The following is a 14,928-nucleotide window of genomic DNA, read 5'->3' as shown; positions in this document are numbered from 1 at the left end:
TAATATGAATAATAAAAAAGAGTAAGATTAAAACACATCTTGCAGCTACTAAGCGCATAGACGATTGGAATTCTAGACCCCATTTACAAAATTTAGGTATTTTAAAGTTGATATATGAAAGCTAGATAACCAATCATCGTGCAGCTACAAAGCGCATGGACGAGAGGAATACCAGCAAAATTTAAAACAATATCGATAAATTTATAAAAAATAGAGTATAGTAGTAAATTGGTCAAGTGTTCATGCCAAGAAGTAAGCAATAAAAAACTAAATAAATCAAACACTGTTTCAACTCCATGGTTAACAAAGGGAGATAGATGTCCGAAGAGAAGCTTTTGTAGACAGTAGGTAGATACCGTCGCCATGTGGCCCGCTGGCTGGTAGATAGTTTCTGGAAACGCACGTGTGTAGTACTATTATGCCTTTTGTTCCAATGACTTGGTGTCCATTTTGGTCTGTATTATTTCGTTTTATGAGACGCAACATTCCTGTTCAAATTCACTTTTTTACATGAATATTACACAAACGCGTGTATGAGCGGTTCGATTTATCTATTATAATAATATATGTAAATAATACACAGAGTTGGCACAAGACACTTGCTTATAGGGGAGGGGAGAACAGTGTGCTCATATTAATTATATAAATAGGCCCATCCCATTATCTATTTATTTGTTTATATATACGCCCACTGGGCATTTTTAAGGACATATTTATACATAGAAAATTATTATAAGCAAAAGCAGAAAGACACAAAAGTATATAGTAGACTTTGTGGGAGTGGAAGCGGGGGAGAGGTGTTTGTAATTGAATTGGATTCAGTGATCGTTTGAAAGATATTATAGTGTACAACTCACTTGAGCGTGTCCCGAAAAAATTTCTAAAATATATTGATTTTATACTACATGTTCCAGCTGCTTTATTTCATTATAACCAATTGTTATCTTCAGTCAATCTTTTAAAACTTTCCGATATAAGTATTTAACAGATCTAATATTACTTTTTAAAGTGATCAATTTATTGATTGAAGGTTTATATTTGAAGCACTAACTTGACTGTCCAGATTTTTCTGGAGTTGGTGTGTTTCCATGTTCCTGGTCGACATACCCGCCACCTGTTTAAATCACGTCTGAAGAAACATTAGTACTAAATGCACTCTTGTACAAGCATTACTACTACCCATTCTAGATTACGCTGATGTTTCCATGACTGATTTAAGCTGTGAGCAACTCGATAAACTTGAACGACTTCAGAATACATGCATAAGGTACATTTTTGGTCTTAGGAAATATGACCACATTTCTGATTATCGTAGGCAACTGAAATGGCTCAAAATTAGACAGCGGAGAGACTATCACTCCCTCTCACTTCTGTTCAATGTACTTCATAGTCCTAACGCTCCTATATACCTGTGTGAAAAATTTCAACGCTTATCAGTTCATAGTTAACCTCTTCGTTCTCATTCTCAAGGCACTCTCTTAATACCCATACACAATTCCTCTTTCTTCTCTAACTCATATAATGTCCATGCGGCTCGACTGTGGAATCATCTCCCATCCACCATCAAAGATGTTACTACATTATCTCTGTTTAAATCACGTCTGAAGAAACATCTCCTTTCTCTTCCTTAATCTCTCCTCCTTTCCTTTTTCCTCTTTCCGCTTTTTTCCTTTTTCCCATTGAGTAATAGTTTTGATTTAAGGTAATTTATAAACAAATACGTTTATTTCTATTTTTATATATTTTAAACTTTTTAATATTTTTTTTTTCTATTGAATATGTTCTGTAACTTGAATTATAAAATAAAACTTTTATTTTGTTGGTTGGTTGGAAGAAATTGCCATTTGGCAATAAGCCCGCCAATGTACAAATAACATTATGTACAAAAAGTTAAATAAATAAAAGATCTCCTTTTTGTTCTGCTAGCTCTAATATCAACTATCACATGCACTCGCCCTTCCCTAGGCTCCACGGATATGGTAATCAGTATGAGGATAAGGCTGATATTTTGGTTCTGGACTTGATAGTTATAAAACGAGTCTGATTTTGTTTTTTCTCTCGCAATATAATTCTCAAACTTTTCTCTATGTTTAAAAATGTTTTTCTTTTTTGCTTTTTCATATTTATGTAAGTAGATATTTTGTTGATATTTTTGGTTATTTATGTGTATTTACTTGTAACTATTGTTATAGTTATGCAATTTTATCATTTTTTGTTATGTATTTATATATGTACATATGTATTTTTTTTCTTCATATTTATGTTCAATATATATGTTAAATGCAATTTTTTCCATTTATGTAAAGATAGATAAATAAAATCCCTTATCGGTAACTGACAGGGCACTAGAGCCCGTTAGGTTCGGCGCTGAGAATACATACTTCCAAATATTTTCATTTTTGTAAAGTTACAGAGTTTAAAAGGTAGGATTCATTCAAATCATTTCTCCTACTGCTCAATGCCTGAAAATACTTTTCAGTATTTATACTTCTATTTTTAGACTAGTTGATTTATCGTATTAGTGTGCATGTACTTTACAATTATTCTTTATAATTTTAGTTTACATTTTTTTCACCACAACAGGCTAGGAAGCTCAATTACATCACAGAGCACCCAGGCTTACAAAAAATCACATTAGATTTTTGTGTTCTCACCGGGAATCGAACTAGGAACCTTCCGTGTGTGAGTCAAGCGTCCACTACACCACGAAGGCCGCCTATATCAATTCAGCACAAGTATAGCATTTTAAACAATACTATTATCTGTGATGTTTTAAAAAAAACACGCAGTTAATAATATTATAATAATTAGATACGTGAATCATAAACATAAATGTAGGTATAATATCAACTGTAATGACAGCTATTTCTTAGTAGTTGTCATTAGTGTACTACATATAGGTACAATACATTCATACAAAACAATATTGATAATAATATGGACTGGTGATAAGCATAATAGTGTAATTATTTTCTTGTCATATATATGTACACACTCATACACACATATATGAATCAGTGCTTATATTGTTTTACAACCAATGAACTCTTTCACAACACTCATCAATCATGCAATACTCATCAGTCAGCTAATCCGTATGTAATAAAATATTCTAAAGATAAACAATATCTGTATTTTAGTAATAAATTTAATGCAGTTAAAACATTCTTCATTTCTAAAAAAATTCTCATACATCTATTCACATGTATAAAATATCCCAAAATGAAGATATGTTAATATTTTGACAATATCATAAGAATTCAAATATTCAATGGAAAAGCAGAGGCAGCGTGGGGACTTGATTGAAACATTTGAAATCTCAATAGAGCAATATAATGTACCGAAGTGAAAATCAATGATAACTATGAATAATAACCACTGTCTTAGAGTTCATTCCTTAAAATTAAACACTACCCCCTTCACATACAACCCCAAGAAGTACTTCCTGACAATGCGAGTTGTGGAGCAATTGAATAGCCTTCTCAAGAAAGTAATTGGTGCACGCTCTGTTAATGAGTTCAAAAACTCCCTGACAAGCACATAAATTTATAATTTTTTTATTCTTATTTTCAATGTTGTAAACACAATGCATTAGATGTACACGCATCAGCTTGATAGCTGCTAGTGAATATAATAATAATTTCCTGAGTAGAAAAATATTTGTATTCCTAAATATATTATGTAATCACATGTAAAATAATCCTGAGTAACCAAATTATCCTTTCATAGGAAGCTAATTTGTCGACATATTTAGCTAAATTAGTTATATGGAGGAATGGATGAATGAATATAAAAAAAGCTTTGTGCTTTAATTATTACTGGACGAAGAGATACATTTTACCTTTATATATTATGTAAGTATCTGTATTTTTTTTTTATTATCTGTTTGGTCTTTCTTTTTAAAATAACTAGCCAATATTTTAAATAGATATAGGTGGTTTCTTTAAAAAAAAACATATTTGAACGTTGGATAAAACAAAAGTATTATTATGTAATATGTGTATTAGGTACCTATATTTACACATAGACATGCTCAATCATGTATAATTAAATAGACACATTACTAGCATGAAAAAACTACCATTTGAAAGACATAAGTAATTACCCTCCAACTTCATTATCTAACCGTCTTTCATCATGATTAGACGTGATGATACGCAGAAGTATGCCATTTTGTGAGATGAAAAAATGGTTCAATTGCACTATACCTATAAAAATATTTAAATTGTTTCATTAACAATCTAATATATGAAATAACTAGATTATTAGTTATATTTTTAAGTACATTTTTCAAAATATTATAATATATGAATTTAATATGGAAAGGAAAAATAATAAAGAGACTAATTAAATATGTATATCTCTTTCTTAATATATTATGTGTGGGTGTGATTATTTCTATTTATTTATTTAATAGGTTTATGTACATTCCAAAAATGTATTCAAGGCATACATAAAGCAAGAAGAAAAAAAAAGGTATATACATAAGCGTACGTTGGCACATGCATGCATATATATATATACATTTATCAAGAGAACGAAGACCTAAATAGTTCCTTAGCTATGTGCTTCATAGATTACAAAAAAGCGTTTGATTGTCGGCGCAGACCTACACTCTGGAAAACACTAGAATCATATGGGGTGCCTATAAAACTAGTTATTATTATGGACCACTTATATAGCGCCATTTTCGTAATATAATACCTCAAGAGTGCTTTACAAAGTGATTATATAAAGAAATAAATTTCATTTCTTATAAAGAAAAACAATGCACTCTGTCATCACATGCTAAGAATTTATTCAAATAATTTAGAGAACAAGTGGGTTTTGAATTTTTTCCTAATCATCACTTCACTCTTACAGTTTCGCACCTCTGCTGGGAGAGCATTCCATGCCGTAGAGCCTGCAACCGCAAATGCGTGTTCGCCAAATTAAGTGCGCTGTTTACGTAGAGGTATAATAACGTTTCCTCTCGACGTAGATGTAGCTGCTCTAAGCGTAAGACGCTAGTAATCAGCTAGTTCATTTGGAATGCAGAGTTCCCTTAGACATTCTGGATCAGAGTTATGCAGTGACTTATACATAAGCCAACTGAGTTTGTATTCCATTCTCTGTGGAAAACTCTAATTCCCGAAGTAATGGAGTGATATGACTGAGAGATTCCAAAAATAAGTCTCGCTGGGGCATTCAATACTTACTGTAGGCAAGTCATTGTATTTATCGTAGCCCTCCATTATATATAGCCCTCCACTCAAGTAGCGAATGCCGAATCAGAATCAACGATGTTGTCACAAATTGGTTTGTGATTGTTATTTAGCTATTAATCCCACACCAATCATATGAGGTTCCCTCTTTTTTGACATATTTGTCTGGTTTTTTTCATTTGTACTTTATTCTTAATGTATTTCTTTTGTAAAAAAAAAAAAATTTATTAAAAATGTTAAATAAAGAAAAAAAGTAATGTACCTATCTTAGACTTTATATAATAAGAAAGGATTTTATTATCAATAAATTATTATCATATCAAGATTAGTTACAATGCAGCTGCCAAGGCGGTCTTTATTTGAATTTTACGTTTAAAGCATTGTGTCGCTAGAAGGCAGCACTGTACAGTCCAGGGTCCGTATTTGGCGCCAGCGCAATGAGCGTGAGCGGGACAACGAAACAGCTGGCAACGCCCAAATAATAAAATTCTTCATTTCCGATTTCTCAATAGTTCCCGAAACATCGACCTGTTGCTACGAAAATGCTTCAATGCCATGAAATATTTACTTCTTAATATGGAAAGATAATAGTCGCATTTAGTGAACTGTTAATGAAATACTGGTAATTCTCATTTGCTCAACATTATTTGCCGAGGGATTTATGTTTATGCGCGGTATGTCCCTCGTTTCGTCTACGTAGTAAAGTGTGAATGCAACATGGCGTTATGAGGATTCGTAGCGTAAAATCGTTCTCAAAATGGTGACATTGCAAGCTGCGTCTTTATTTACGTATATTGCTATGACACGATCTCGGTCGCGTGTTTCTACGGCATTTCAGTTGCAGAATTCGGTAATGAAACGAAAATTGATCGTTGTGAGATCCAAAATGGCGTCACCCCAACGATCGGGCGTTGCCTTTTTGTCCTCGCCGCATTTTCGTTGATTTTTATTTAAAACTTTAATAATTTATTGTTATATTTTACTTGTTATTATTCTAATACTTATTTTCGCTTTACATCCGTAAGTTCCTTTGACCTAGTTGTTATTTTCAAGGTCACCCTTTCCAGGGTCGTATTCTCGGAGGCTTCAAAAGTTTTTTTTTTTAATTTTAAAAGATTGCATGTTAGTTTTTATTATTTATAATATGGTTGTGGTAGATTTTGTTTTGGATTGTTATTATGTCGATGTATTCATAAATTCATATACATTTACATCACAATATTCCAAAACATGCTTTTTGCGAAATTGCCTATAGTATTTTTGAAATAACATTTCCAAAAACTAAGAGACTTAAATGTAACATCACTTAAAATCAAAACTGCATCATAACATTTTCTTATACTTTATCTAAACCTTATTTTTTAATATAGGTATTATTATTTTGGGTAATTGATATATCGCTATTTTTGTGAAGATCGCGTCAAGGGCGCTGTGCAATAAATCCCAACACGTCTTGCGGGTACAGAGCGTGTGGGCGGTTAGGATTCGTTTATTCCTTTGTTATTTTTTGTTATAACGCTTATACTTCATATCAAAACTTAAGTAACAATTATACTTCATATCAAAATTTCTTGCAACTTTCATAATGGCGGTTAATGTCTACCGTTTACCATTTTCGTTATTTGATAATTTTTAAAAATTTACAAATGATTATCTTTAAAGTTTGCTAGTCCGTCCCCTCGTGTGAATGTATTTTTATCTCATGACGTCACAAAGCTATTGCTGTCGTACTAAGTGACTGCCCGCTGCTCGCTGTTACCGAAGCCCCCAATTCTAAGCGAGAATTTGTTGGTAAAACATTACCACGAAACACACTACATGTTAAAATCATAACTGTGTTACATTGTTAGCAGATACATGTTTGGAAAATGGTGTGATATTAGTTTTTACATTATTATTTCGTAAAATAGTATTTCGAAATGCACGACATAACTGTCCACGGCGCAGGAAGAGTTTAGCCAGCCGTAAATTTGTAAACGTTGTCCATTTATTATATTAGAAATACTCAATTATTCGTTGAATATATTCCATAACTTTTTTCGGCATTCAGTAATCAGTGCAAAATTGCAATAAAAATCGATCATCGCCATTTTATATTCGATTCCATATCCGGTGAGGTACATAAAAGGTTGTCTCTCTTTGTCCCGCGCTCAGCGTTACTTGATAATGCGACGTTGCCATTTATATCCCGTAAAAATAATTATAATATTATAAATGATTTATATTTTTGTTAAAATTTAACCGAAATTATATTAGGATTTTTGGGGATGTGTCAACGCGGACGTATTTGTTTTTATAATGGAAATGAATGGAGGTCAAGCTAGTTACTCTTAGTATTAATATTAACTGTCATTGTAAATTATTTACCTCAATGGCCGTTGAATGCATTTATTATTTTTCTTAATCTTTTACAATTATGAAAGTTTCAATGTTTGGTAATTTTGTATTCTGTTTTAAAATACTACGCCGAGTTTTGTTGATTCGTCATCGATTTGGTTTTAGCGACGTTGTCAGCGCATGGTCAGCAATGCAGTTGTCTCTTTCGCTCATTCGCATTGAAAATTTCGCATTTTACATTACGAAATCAGTACAGATAATGTCACTTGGAAATTTCTGGATGCGTTTTTTGAGAAATCAGTTTTTTTCTAATTCAATAATGAAAACCAAAATCAATCAATTTATATAGGAATGCTTCAATACTGAATAATAGTATATTTAGGAATAAACACATTAATAATGTTGAACATGCATCTTATTATTTATTATTCTTAAAATAATATGTGTTAGTCATTGCTAGGTTAATTTTACACTAGCTGTTAATAATTCATTAATTATATATATTTTTTATATCCAACCAAAATACTATTCTCAACGTTATTTTTATTTTTAGCTTATTCTAAACTTACCAATACTACAGCTAGGTTACTTCAAAATCAGTATTTTTGAGTTAAAACAATTAAAACAGGCCTTTGTATCCTCCTTCATGAATGCTACAAATAGACAAGTTGTGCATTCAAATCATCATAATATGATCTGAATGCATTGTGACTTCTCCATTTGTAGCATTCACGGAGAAAGATATAATTAAGTGGTTTTAGTGGTTAACTCGAGAATGCTTTTAAATTTGCCTAGTTGTACCAATTACCCCACATATAATCTCTAACACAGATCTGCTTTCAAACACAAAATTTCAATTAGACTTTTTTGCAGGATTAAAAATTGTCTACTGGCTGAATAAATGGGGAATGTTTTCCAATAGTTATCTAAAACATTAAGTTTAAGATGACATCAACAGAATTGGAAAATATGGATGATCTGGAGGACGGAGAAATAGAGTCCGATGCGGAAGGGCAGAATGAAGAGCAAGCCGTTCCCGCACTTCCTGTTAATGTTCCTGAACCCGCTCCCTATGTACATGAGGAGTCAGATAAACCACCTCCCAAGGCTTCCACTAAGGCGGAGAAAAGGCGCGAGAAAAAGAAGTTAAAAGAGTACCACAAAGAGGAAAAAGAATATAAAAGTCATAAAAAGGACAAAAGTAGAAAATTTCTCTTACCGACTCCTGTTGAAGATGATTTTGCTGGAAATATTGAAAAAGCCATCAGGATGGCTCTAAAGAAGGGCATCGAAAATGACATCAACATGCCTGTTGAAGCTGAAAGATTTGAAGATGATTGCGAGACGAAGCGGAAACACAAGAAACGTAAAAAGCATGACCAATCAGATAAAGAGAGTTCCAAGAAAAGAAGAAAACGAGAAGAATCGAGGATAAAAGGCAATGATGAAATGGATGAGGATGAAATGATGTGTGTTCGAGGGGCTTCCCCGGTATTGAAACAAGAGTCTCTTCAGGAGGAGCTGTACGATAACTACCAGAGCGAAGAAGATTACAACTCGGACGAGAGTACCGGGTCTCGGGGGCGAGAGCGACGTAACGGCGCGCGCGGGGGTCGTGGGGGAGGGGGACGTGGGGAACGGCGCTCTGAACGCTCGCGTGCTCGTCCCCGCAGGCAGGACACACACCCGCAACAAGACCCGGACGGAGTCTGCTTGTTCTACATGCAGGGCAAATGCTACAAAGGAGAAGAATGCACTTACTCTCACGATGCACAACCTCCCAGAAAGATGGAGCTCTGCAAATTTTATCTGATGGATTGTTGTGCCAAAAGAGATAAATGTCTCTATCTACATTCTGATTTCCCCTGCAAATATTATCATACTGGGTTACCTTGCACTAATAAAGACGATTGCAAATTCGCACACGGCAAACCACTCTCCGAAAATCTGAAGAACATTTTACTCAAGCACATTGAATCTGCGCCTAAAGAAATTCTCGGAGATTTCCCAAGGCTGAGTCGAGATTCCGCGGCTATGATGGTAGCTTTAACTCAGAACAAATTACTGCAGCAATACTCTCCCACAAAATCTAATAATAACAAGGATAAAGGGATACCTTCCATTTTAGAATTAAATGTTCCTAAACCCGTCGGTTACGAAGAAACCCAGATCTATATGAACGATCATCACAGCTCTCATCATAGTGAAAAACATAAAAATTTATCCAAAGTAAGACAATCCAGGTGGTGTGATAATCCTAACCCATCTGCCCCCTTACTTAGTACGCCCCCACCTAACAATATTGCCAACCGAGATATCTTGAATATACATAACTTGAATGGTGTTCTTACTCAGCACCAAATATCAGAATTAGTTAACCTAGGAATTGAAAACCTCAATCAATTAAGTCAGTTAACAGTTATCCAGTTGAACCAGCTTGGTTTAACGATGAACCAAATAAATGAAATACAATTAAATACTATGAGTATCCAAAAATTAGGTTTAATTCATAACCAGTCTTCTAATAATTCCAGCGCTTACAATAATGTAAAAAATAATAAAGATCTTGATATGAGAGTATCTCCGATGATGCCAGATTTGAAACCTAATCCACATGTTAATAACGAAGGTCCGGGACAGGATGTTGATATGAGGTTTCAGCACAACCGACGCGCAAGTTCTACTGATGATAAGCATAGTAGGAATTCCGATCCAAGAAAGAACAAGCATTCCATTGACATAGACCAATATACTAAAGATGCTCTAAAATTCAGTAAATATGAAAAGGGAAGCAGAGAAAACAGTGACGGAGAGTTTAATAATGAAGATCAGAGTTCTAACCATAATAGAGACTCTGATATTGATCATCGAGTTCTCTCATATGTAAGAGATGCCTCACTGTTAGATGCTAGACTGTGTCAAGAAGACGATATAAAAAATGAATCGGATAGTGATGCTCGAATTTCCATTTCTTCAAAGTCACACGAATCAAATTTCCAGAAAAAAATTGAACAGAAAGCCCGTAGAACAACCACCGATGATGACGAAGAAGATGATAACTTACAAATTGATGAAAAGTGGTATTCCAGTGATGAGGACCGCTGTGATAAAAATTCAACTAAATCTAAGTCCCCCCCACAGTCAGAACATCCCAAAATTTATGCTCCCCCTATTGATTCTGAGTCTAATGAACCATGTACAGTGATAACTAAACTTGGTGATCTTTCTAAAATAGATATAAGCGCCGAAGTAACTAAACTTTTGAGTTCAATAAAAAATAACACTCCTTCAGAAAATATTAATGATTCTACTAAAAAAGAAGTCACGAAATCAAGGGATCCCAGAAATATAAAAAAATCACCAGAACGCAAGAGTTCAACTGAAGTCAAGAAGACAGAAAAAGCACCCAAACCTGGCTTTGTTTCTATTTATAACTGTGTAGAAGGAGGGAGTAGTGATGGAAGGAAGAGAACTGATATTGATTTAAGACCCATCCAAGATATTGATTTTAGATTACCTTCCTTCGGAGACACAGATTTAAGACAAACTCCGGGAAGTGGCGACGTTGATCTACGATTAAGTTTGCCATTTAAAGCGATCCCTAATTATACTCCCGCTTCGGAAATAGATGGCTCAATAAATTCTCATCCACCAATTACTTTTAAACTTTCTATAGTAGATGTGCCCAGACCTGATTACACAGACATTAAAAATAGCACTCCAAAATCACAAGCAGAGTCAGATCCCAGGTTAAGAAAAATATTTAGGCTATCCATCGAGGAAAATCCTCTTGATACTTCAGAAAAGTCTGCAAAGTCCGTTCAATCAGTAAGAATCGACCCACGAAAAAGAGTTCAAGAATCTAACGAAAAACCAAATACTGTTAAATCATCTCCTTTAGACATACAAGCAATAATTCAATCCTCTAATTGGTACAAAGAACTGGGCTCGAATCAAAAGATTCTCGTTAATCAACAATTAGCCACAGTTACTACTAGTTTAAAAAAATTTCATCAAGATGGTACACCTGGAAAATTGTTTGACCTTACAGAAATTAAGTCAAATATAGTCCTTACTAGTATTTTTACCAATTTGGGTATAATTCTTAACGAAAAGGGTGAATATACTCAGTTGAAGATGACAGAAAATGCTCCTCCTGTTATGCCACCAATGAACTTTAATCCTGACAATTTCCCAGGTGGCAACATGCCCGGCTTATTAGATCCAATGGGCATGATGGGAATGAATCCCATGGGACCAAATAACATGGGATCAGGTAACATGGGTCCGGGTAACATGGGACCGGGTAACATGGGACCGGGTAACATGGGACCTGGTAACATGGGACCTGGTAACATGGGACCTGGTAACATGGGACCAGGTAACATGGGTCCTATGAGCAACTTTGACATGAGATTCCCGGGTGTGGATCCCCGAGGTGCACCGGGACTACTGGGGATAGCACCCAACATTCCGCATAATTTTGAAGGAGGTAATTTTAATGGTATGCCAAATTCCCGAATGCCAAACTTTAGTAGCGATAATTCTTCTCGAATGCCCCCCTTCAACACGGACAACGACCCCAGAATGTCTAATTTCAATAATGAGAATTTCAATAGTAATTTTGACAACTCCAGCATGTACAATAACTCTGTTGGCAATAACGAATTCCGTGGAGATAGTAACTACGAAGATAATAACTACTATAGGGGTCAGAAGAACGAATACAGCAAGCCGTACCGTGGAGGCAGGGGGGAGAAAGGTGGAGAGGTGCGCGGGGAAGGGACAGGCGAGGATACTCTGAGAGGGGTGGTGGTGGAGGAGGAGGGGGAGGGTGGAAGGGCGACCGCCGCTAAAACTTCTTCCAAGAAGCCTCGAGTGATACCAAACTTGTTGCTTAGACTGACGCTAGTGTGATTTGAAATTCTCCGCATATACATTGTTTTAGTAGCTTTACCTCGTAGTAGGTATGACTGGTATTATAATTTCACCCTTTTAAAGCATAATATTATCGTAAAAATATTAAATTTAACAATAACTCTTTTGTACAGTTATACATTAAATTATATATGTATATAATGACAGTTCATTTTGTAAAATATAATCTTAATAAGATTTACTGTTTGTATGATATACATATCTAATGTTCAGAAATGATATAATAATAATTTCGAGGGAATATTTTACAAGTTAAACTAAGAAATCAGCGCTCCAACATATTTGTACATGAAGTATATTTATTTTATCATTTTTGAATCTGTGTTATTAATTTGAAATAAAAATATAAGGCTCAGAGAATCAGTTAAAATGAACAATCGATAAAATATTGAGCTGTAAAATCCTTAACAAAAATAGGTAATTAGAACATAATTTAGAATTCTTTAACTCTTTAGAGACATATTGTAGGTAATTTTAGGAAAATAATTGAACGTTAAGCAATAAATTATTACTATACCGATGTTGTAATTATACATAAATATTATGAGCGTAATTGTTTTGGATGCTTTCGATTTTTTGACAAGCATCCAATATGAAAATATTATATTTTAGTTATTGCAATACCCTATTTGATGATAACGTTGAACAAAACTAAAACTGTATAAATTATTTTTTTGTACGTAGGTTTAATTTTATTTTATGTATTGGCAATAAACACTTTTTATAAATATTTTTCTACTTTTCGTTTTCCCTTTGCAAAAGTTTGTAGAATTTTGAATAAGCTGAGAATTTTCAAATTTCTTAGATTTATTATGGAAATCTTAATCTTTAACAAAGTACAAGGTATAAGAAAACAATTTAAAGAAATAAGACCAATTACAGATTTCACATTTATATTTATTATTAGTACAGGAGAGGGAAAAAAAACCACTATAAAATAGTACTTAAATAAAAAATATAATATATAAGTGAGGAGATGTGTTATAGTGCCAGTTGATCTAAAGATAATCATTGAACTCCATGTGATCCTCTCCTCTCCCTCAGTTTCGATACACATTTAAATTTATGACTAAAATTTCAAAACAATTCACTAGATGTAGGTAGTATATTTGCGTAAAAGTTAAGCAGAAGATAAATTTAGGATGTCTTTAAGACCTGTTAAAACTGTATTACAGTGTAACATGTTGATGTCAATAAAACTGTCATTGTAGGTAGTTTGTGTTTTTCGAAGAGTAAAAGCGCAATAACAACTTTTACCTATTCATTTCAGTAGTAATTGTCAACTGATCTTATTATTTGTAAGTGAAACTTTACAAATAATACAAGTTCGGCTGAAGTTACCTACTATCTGTAATAATTTTATATTTAACTCGAATATTTTAATTCAAATTAATTTGATTAGGTCCTATATGTAACACTAATATCAAACATATTGTTAGATAAATTATATCTAAATAGACTTTCAGTAGAGAAATTTTGGTAACATGGAAGCTTAGACATTTACAGAGATCAAGACCTGTCATTAACTAGTTTGATATATACCTGCAACAGAAATCGAGAACTTTTTTAAAAACCAGTATTATATTTTAAACTTTTACGGGGCTTATGACTTATCCAATTCCTATCTTCTTGTCTGTAAAAATTTTGGTTCACTCAAAATATTGTTAAAATAAAGTGTAAAAGTAAAAAGACATCAAAATTTAAAATCAATTTTCATTGTATGTGGAATTATACACAAGAACATACACCAATAAATGTTTCAAGGAGAAGGATCACTTATTATTTCACCAATTACATAATAACATCATCATCATTCTCTTTCCGCACCTAATGGTGCATAGGGCACTGCATTGGTACACCAATCGCAGCGTATCATGATCGTTTTTGTTTTACGTGCATGTAATATACCTAATCAGTCTTACGCTTTAAGTACCAGTCCAGGTATTATGAAATATTCTAGTGTGAAAACACTCTGTAAATAAATCACATCAACCATGTCGGGAATCGAACCCGAGACCTCTTGCATGGAAGGCAAACGAGCTGATCACAACACCACGAGGCCGCCATCATTCACAATATTATTGATAGATTGTGTTTTAATTCAAGATTTCCTGGTTTCTGTGCTATTCATATATTTTAAAGACATCACGACTATCACATTTTTTAGTTTTCATGCACGACTGCTAGCATAGCTAGTAGATGTTGAAATGATAAGTGGGGCAGTCATAGAATTATAAATTACAATATACAGAAGAAGTTTAGAATCATATTTGAATACATTGGACTGTGTCCGAAAAACCCCCCCACTTTCACCGCCCTCATGCGTGAAGTCGCTGCGTAATGTTGCTAGATCGCGAACAATATTTTCATAACACAAACGTAAGATAATTGTATTTGAAAAAAAAGGCATTTTTTTATTTCTCTAAATTTTATTATGCCCTCGGAAACA

At 33.7% G+C, this 14,928-nt stretch overlaps 1 protein-coding gene across 2 annotated transcripts; it reads left to right on the top strand.

The window, feature by feature from the left end:
- The first annotated feature begins 5,673 nt into the window (after positions 1-5,673).
- Positions 5,674-13,207, top strand: su(sable) (suppressor of sable RNA-binding protein). 2 transcript variants are annotated; one of them, XM_088236063.1, is made up of 2 exons: positions 5,674-5,826; positions 8,415-13,207. In XM_088236063.1, the coding sequence occupies exon 2, from the start codon at positions 8,487-8,489 to the stop codon at positions 12,456-12,458; it is 3,972 nt and encodes a 1,323-aa protein (XP_088092189.1). In that variant the 5' UTR covers positions 5,674-5,826; positions 8,415-8,486; the 3' UTR covers positions 12,459-13,207. The 2 variants fall into 2 exon arrangements, with proteins under 2 accessions (XP_088092189.1, XP_088092190.1); XM_088236064.1 differs by lacking the exon at positions 5,674-5,826 and adding an exon at positions 6,888-7,075.
- Positions 13,208-14,928: the final 1,721 nt, after the last annotated feature.

The sequence above is a fragment of the Micrasema longulum genome, unplaced genomic scaffold (assembly GCF_059751315.1).
Source record: "Micrasema longulum isolate JH-2025_06_02 unplaced genomic scaffold, ASM5975131v1 h1tg001496l, whole genome shotgun sequence".
Classification (NCBI taxonomy): Eukaryota; Metazoa; Arthropoda; class Insecta; order Trichoptera; family Brachycentridae; genus Micrasema; species Micrasema longulum.
The sequence above is the reverse complement of the archived record's forward strand: the minus strand, read 5'-3'. Positions and strand labels throughout refer to the sequence as shown.